A 6912-nucleotide genomic window follows, 5' to 3' on the forward strand; every position below is an offset into this window, starting at 1 on the left:
TTTCTTTTATTTGAAATATCAAAGGAAAATACAGACTGGAATTTTATAATTTTAGAATATAACTTTTTTTGCTCAGTTTAAGCTTATAATCCTATTCCAGACCAGGGGAGTTATTTTTTGTTGTGTGCATTTTAATCATAATAGGCCCAACTGGCGTAAAACCACTGCTTTCATTTTTCTTTGATAAAAAGAGGAAAATGGGTGAAAGTTAAGGTTAACATTAAATTACATGAGAGAACCATTCAAGTACATTTGTTCTGTGTCCTACAGAACATTCAGTATTTTAATTACCTTAATAAATCATGTCAAGGTATATGTTTTTGAGGAAAAAGTCTGACTTAGTTAAGACTATTTTTTTCTTTTTTTGAAAGATAATCTCATAGGGTACTGAGAAAAGATGATTATGTAATATAAGCACACTATTAGCAAAATGCATTAGACTATATTTGGAATATTAAAAATTGATACAAATGCCAAAGGCCATTTGTTCACAACCATGAGATTTTATCTTTTGTCTTTTGAATTTTTTCTCAGAATTGATGACGACCAGCAATAGATATTCAGAAGCTGAATCTTTTACATTTTCAGTAGTTATATATTAGAATATTTTAATATTTAGGAACTATAAATATCAGGATGAAAAATATTTCTATCATATCTGTTGCAAAACAAAACCAAGTCTTTCCACTTAACGTACATTCCAGCCATAAGTTTTTTGCTTTCCAGACAGAAAGCAATTAGAAATGCAAGCATTGTGCAATGCCTGGTGTTGCTAAGAAATGAGAGGGAAAAGTTCTGATTTCATGTGAATACAATTGAATGGTCCCTCTTCTATGGTTTGTAATTGAGAAAAGTGTGAAAAATGTATCTTATATTTTTTAAAAACAAAATTTTAAATTACTGAAGGCACCAATCAAGTGAGGTTACAGAAACATCAAGTCAACAGTTTACAAAAGTGCTCTCAGGTAATTTCTTCTTAGTTACACCACTCACCAACCACTGAAGGCTGGAAGATGCTAATACATCATCATCACAAGCCTCTCTACAATGCTTACTTTTATCTCATTTATTTTGTTTGTGGCACCTACTGCCTACTTGTGGATAATGTCAGGTTGTAAGCCAAGTCTGCTCTGTTTCCAAGATTTGAATACATGATTGCTTTTTTTATAATGCGGAAAAATAACATTTTATTCCCTCTAAATTTATCCATCTAAGCACCTTAGTTCATTCCATATTTGATAGTGAGGTAGCAGGAGTCCAGAAATCCACTCATCAACCTTACAATTTTATTTTATGTAAGAGCTCCTGAGATATTTACCAGTCGCAAGATATTCCCATGAGCATTCTATTTCTATAAAGAAAATCACTGGAGTCATAATTAGTGGCAGTGTTTTGATTCAATTCCATCAAAGGGTGAAATCTGTTAACACTGAAGCATATTAGAACTAGAAATACATACACACGTATGTGTACACACACACACACACACACACACACACACACACACACATAGACAATGACCTACCATCATTTATCGAAAGTTAAATGCAGAATCATTTAAATCATTACTGTAACTCTAGTTAAAGAAAGGACTTTGTGAAGTAAGGGGTGTGTTTATGAAGTTGGAAAACAAAATCTTTTTAAAAAGCACTTATGACTTTAAAGCTAAGGACTGTGTTCCTTTTAAAAAAAAGCTATCTTTTTTATAATGTCAAACATCAATACAGCCAAACAGGATGTAATTTTTCTGAATAAATAAATCAATGATGTGTCAAAAATTAACAGATGAGTTAATATACTTGGTGCTATCAAAACCAGATGGTGCTTCCTAATATTCATCCTGCTCAGTCAAACCCTGAATATTTTCTGGACCATCGGTATATAAAATAGGATGCTGCTATTTGTGATGGCAAACAAAAGCAATCATGCCTGCCAAGCACATACTATAACAGGCAGCATTTCAGCTCTGCTAGACAGAAAGTAATTAGAATGCTTTTAATGTCCAAAAGAATGATGCTGATAGGCTGCCACAGATGTGTAGATTTATGAATATTTATATGGTGGTTTATAGCTGACACTTTTATCAGTTGAAGAAGATAAAATATCTGCCTGACTCAAAAGCTTGACAGTCAGGTTAATAAAATCTCATTAAAGAGAATGACCTATGCAATTATATAGGATTTATTGTAATTCATTTTTGATTGTACTCTGCTTAAAGATGCAATTTCCCATTTCCTGATGCCAAATTTAGGCTGCATATCAAGATCTACGTGGGTTTTTAACTCTAAGCCATCCATAGAGGAAAGATATGCTTTAGAAATCATGGTACGACACATGTTTAAAAGATAATTATTTTGATATTATGTTCAGAATCATCACATGAAAAATGATGCAAAGAACTTGGAAATCTATTTTTATAATATCACATTTTAAAAAATCTTATAGTGATTTCTATTGATAGAACACTAGAGTAATCTCTAGTCATTTTCTTAATTCACTGCCTTAACTCATATTTTATATTCTTCAACTTTGACTTCTATCCCTCTCATTCTTTAACTTAATCTCTGAACTATTTCAGTGAATCAGGTGGATTGTCTTTTGAGAAAACACACTGTTTTTTTGGTAAAGTGTTTAAGTGTCTGTCTGTCTGCACATCTGCTCATTGGTCCAACTTGGAACCATTGGTTTCTCAAGGAACCAATCAGCTCTTTAGGTAACTGTCCCTCAGCTGGATACTCATAAACCTATTGAGAGTTGTCTCTCTCAGTCAGTCTCATTACTATTATTATCATAACGTGTACATTCTAGATTGTGACTTTCTTCTGTACTTTGACTTGGGCCCCACTAGATCATGCTTTCTTGACTGCTGGAAAGGAGGAGTTATCTAGTTCCCATCTTGCCAATGAAAAAATTGATCTTCTGCCCTTGATACTATTAGACTAGTCCCTTTTATGGTTTGTCCTTTACTGCGGAGGAAGAGAGAAAGCTTTTGCCTCTGTCTGGTGATACTAACTTGGTTGTTATTTAGGAGTTCAAGACCCTACCAGAAATTATAGGAATATAAGTTTAACCATAGAAGAAATTAGGAGAAAAAAATAATGTTATCCAGGACAAGGCAAAAGAGAAAAGGATGTAATGAACAGAAACAGAAAAAAAGTAGAAATAGAGACTTCTACTAAAAGTAGAAGAAAGAGAAAAGATGATGGGAATAATTCTGGGGGAGAAATAGAAAGAAAAACACGGAAATGCAGAAAAAAGTAGCAAAAGAGAAAAAGGCAAAAATGATGGAAGTGGAAAGAGAAGACAAAAATAAAGAGAAGAGAGACCAGCAAAGTGCAAAGAGAAGCTAAAGACTGAAACCAAAAATATGGAAACCAAAGGCCAAAAGATCAGATTTTTAAAAAAGAGAGAACAAGAATTAGAAAGACTCAAAATAGACTGAATACTAGTAAATCAAACAGGAAAGAGTTGGAAAATAAAACAGAAAAGGCCACTCCAAAACTGAGAAAGAGAAAAGACACAGTTAAATATAGAAAGAAAAAGGACAAAAGAATATAAGACTGTAAAAAATAACAAGAATGAAAGCTGAGACAGATGAGAGGAATAAAAGAATGGAAAAGGAAAAAACCCAAAGTAGAATAGAAAAATAAGAACCAAAGCACTGAAGGTGATAAAGTAGAGACTACTTTGATTTAAAGGGAAGATGCTAAAAGGAGGGGAAAGGACAAGGAAAGAAGGAACAGAGAGAAGTCAGAATGTAGAAAAGAAAAAGAAATCAGACCAAGAGATGCTGACAAAATAATGAAAAAATGCACACAAAGCCTAAGCACAAAACTCATCTAAACAACACCTGACACACAAAATTGGCCAGTGAAGCGGCAGAGCTAGTCTTCACCATAACCTATAATTAGGTTTTCTGTCTCAAAACTAATCATTCAAGTGTCAAAATATTGACAAACAGCAGAACGTTTGCTTAGGGCTCCATAACTCATGTGAGGGTGAGGTGCCCTCATTTTCAGAGGAAGAATCAGTCCATCCATCAATCAATAATCATTTATTAAGCACCTACTATGTGCCAGGCATTGTGCTAAGGGACTCAGCTTCATCACTGCACGGTTTATTTGCTCTATGGAGGTATGAAAGGCCTGAGCAGGAACTTTTGGCTATTATGTGTTAAATAAAGCCATGGTCTAGACACTGAAATAATGGCCCCTAGGTTTTTTCCACTCAGATTTCTTATCTGTCCATCTTTTCCCCAGCAAAGGCTGAACAGAAAGACTCTCTCCAGAGACTACCACCGCAGACCCAAGGGGAAAAGGATGTTAAAAGCAATTTAGACCTCTTTATAAACAACTTCTCACAATGCATTTCTCCTGTAAACTCTATACCATTCCGACTGGAGAAATAAGGCCCCCTGCTGAGCAGTATTTCATATCAGACAATTCTGATAGGCAAACATCGAGACTTCTTGGGCCTCCAGTAAGGGATCAAGAATTTCTACCCTCTCTTACGATCCCCTTAGAAGCCAATCTCTCTTTCACTCAAAGGAAAAGGAACAAAAAGCAACATTCTGTGGCCAAGGAAGGGAAGGAAAATGGGGAGAGAGAGATAGAAAAGAAAAGGAGAGGAGAGGAGAGGGGAGGGGAAAGCTAAGAAAAGAAATAAGAAAGATGAGAAAAGGAGAGAGAAAAGAAGGGAAGAGAAAGAAAAATCGAAAAGGAAAAAGAGATGGGAAAATAAAAAAGAGAAAAGTAAGGAAGAGAAAAAAGAAAATTAAAGAGAGAAGGAAGAGAAAAGAGAAGTGAGAAGAGAGGACGGGGGAGAGAAGGGCAGAGAAGAGGAGAGCAAAGGCTAACAACCCAGGGGGCGGTGTTTGGTCAGCTCCAATCTCTACAAGTAACAGCTGTCACTCCGGGGAGCTAGCCGTTGTCCCTGGAGCCAAGCCTGCCCAATCCCACCGCTCCAGCGTCGAGAGGCAGGCGTGAATGTCGGCAGCTTCTACCTGTGACAGGGCAGCCTGGGCACTCCCTGCAAGCCCTTCTAAGCCATCCTGTCAAACCAGCTACCACAGTTCTTTTTCCTCCGAACTATATTGGGAAGGGAAAAGCCACCTGTTAGGAGCAACACTGCCGGGAGTGGGAGGGGCGGGGAGGCGCAGAGGAGTTAGAATCCGCCTCAGCAAGTAGTTTTCCGAGCCCCTTTTCGGGTGGGGAGCGGGAGTGAGATCCAGGAGCTCCCTAACTCTTCTGCCTACTTTGCACGGTCCCTTCCCCCCCAAAGTTCCAGCGCGCGCCGGGCTAGGGGAGGGGTCTGCCCCTCTCCCCTTCTCCCTCCCACCACTTCCCCCCGCTGCTGCCCGGGGAGGGGGTGGGAGCTGAAGTTCCAGGACAGAGTTGGTACCTGCACTGAGCTCCAGGCTGCCGCCCGCGCCGCTGCTGCTTCCCTCGCTGCTGCTGCTGCTGCTGCTACTGCTGCCCGCGGCCGCCGCCTGGCTGGCTCCGTACCTGGAGACCCCGGCCGCTGCGGCCGCGGCCGCAGCCGAGGAGGAAGCCAGGGGAGCAGGCGGAGGGGCCGGAGTCCTCAGGTGGCCCTGGGACACGACTGGGGTGCAGGAGGGGGAGGAAGAGGAGGCGGCGGCGGCTCGGCCCGGCCCGTTGGGATAGGAGCTCTGCGCCTGGTACTGAGGATGCGGCTCGCTGCTGCTGATGGAGGCAGGAGGATGCTGAAAGTGGGGCTGCTGCCCTCCGCCAGCTGCCCTCACCGGAGGGATTTCCACCATGGTGGGTCTCTCGTACCGCTTGGTCAAGGCTGGCCTCTTACTGGGGAAGGTCTTGAGGACGCTGTAAGGGCTCCGCTGCTTGTAGATTTTGGGGAGGCTGGGCCCCTCCTCTGCTGGCTGCATCTCCTCCTCCATCCTCCTCCTCCGGGCTGCTTTCCCCCCCTGCACACCCCCTCCCCCCTCCTGCTCTCAGGGTTCTCTCTGTGTTTGTGTGTGTGTTTGTATGTATGTGTGGGTATGTGTGTGTATATGTGTGTGTGTATGTTTCCGTGGGGCTGCTGCCGCCGCCGCCGCCGCCGCCGATGCTGCTGGGGCTGCTGCTTGTCGCTAAGGCTGGCACTGCCGAGCCCCCGTGCGGGGGGCTGCTGCCGGGGCCGTGATTGACAGGCGGTCTCTCCAATGCCTGGAGGGAGAAGGGAGGTAAAGAGCAAGTGTTTAGGGTAATATCTGCTAATGATAATGGGGGAAGGAGGCGGGCCCTGGCATCACAGCTGCGGAGAGGGCTTGCCTGCTAGGTCTGTGCCTCTCACTGGGGGCTGGAGGGGGGGACGCACTGCCCGAGGGGGAGGGGAGGGAGTAGCTAGAGGGGGCGCCCTGGAGACAGGTGAAATGGGTGTGCGATCCGGGCGAGGTGAGCCTGCCCAGCTACTTGAAGTGGTTTGTCTCAAAGTCCCCGGGCGCTCCTCGAAGAAGCCCTCGCCCCCGGGCACCTGCCGCTGCCCCTTGGACTACTTGCTCCATGCAGCCGGAGCCTGGCGCTTCCACCCTGCTGCCCTACTCCTCCACAGCCTCTCTAGACAGACTTCCGCGCCCAGGAAGGTGTTCTAGGGGTGGCCCGAAGTAGCTCGCACTGGGCACGAATCACCGGGAAAACCTTGCTCTCCTGGGGCGCCTCTTGGCCTTCTGGTTCTGACCAATAGAAAGTGTTCAGCATCCGCCTGAGAACTTGCGGAGAAACCGAACCCGGGGCCAGCTCCTTGGGGCCAGGGCCACTTTTTAGGAAGATGGGCTCTTTCACTTCTTTGGCCAGAGTCCTGCCTCACCCTGCCCCTACTTCTTCCAGCACCCCAGTAGGCTGCCCCCCCAGTCAAGAGTCTGTGGGGTGATTGCGATTCCCAGGCTCGCAGCTCCCG

General features: G+C 43.4%; 1 protein-coding gene across 2 annotated transcripts in view; it reads right to left on the bottom strand.

The window, feature by feature from the left end:
- Positions 1 to 6108, bottom strand: part of BEND4 (BEN domain containing 4) — a 45110-nt gene extending 39002 nt beyond the window's left edge. The window contains exon 1 of one of the 2 annotated variants that reach the window (XM_072620608.1): positions 5401 to 6108. In XM_072620608.1, coding sequence (XP_072476709.1) covers positions 5401 to 5914 — 514 coding nt within the window. In that variant the 5' untranslated portion in view covers positions 5915 to 6108. The remainder of the gene's footprint in view (positions 1 to 5400) is intronic. The other variant, XM_072620607.1, reaches the window with a different exon arrangement.
- Positions 6109 to 6912: the final 804 nt, after the last annotated feature.

This window comes from Notamacropus eugenii, chromosome 6 (assembly GCF_028372415.1).
Source record: "Notamacropus eugenii isolate mMacEug1 chromosome 6, mMacEug1.pri_v2, whole genome shotgun sequence".
Taxonomy (NCBI): Eukaryota; Metazoa; Chordata; class Mammalia; order Diprotodontia; family Macropodidae; genus Notamacropus; species Notamacropus eugenii.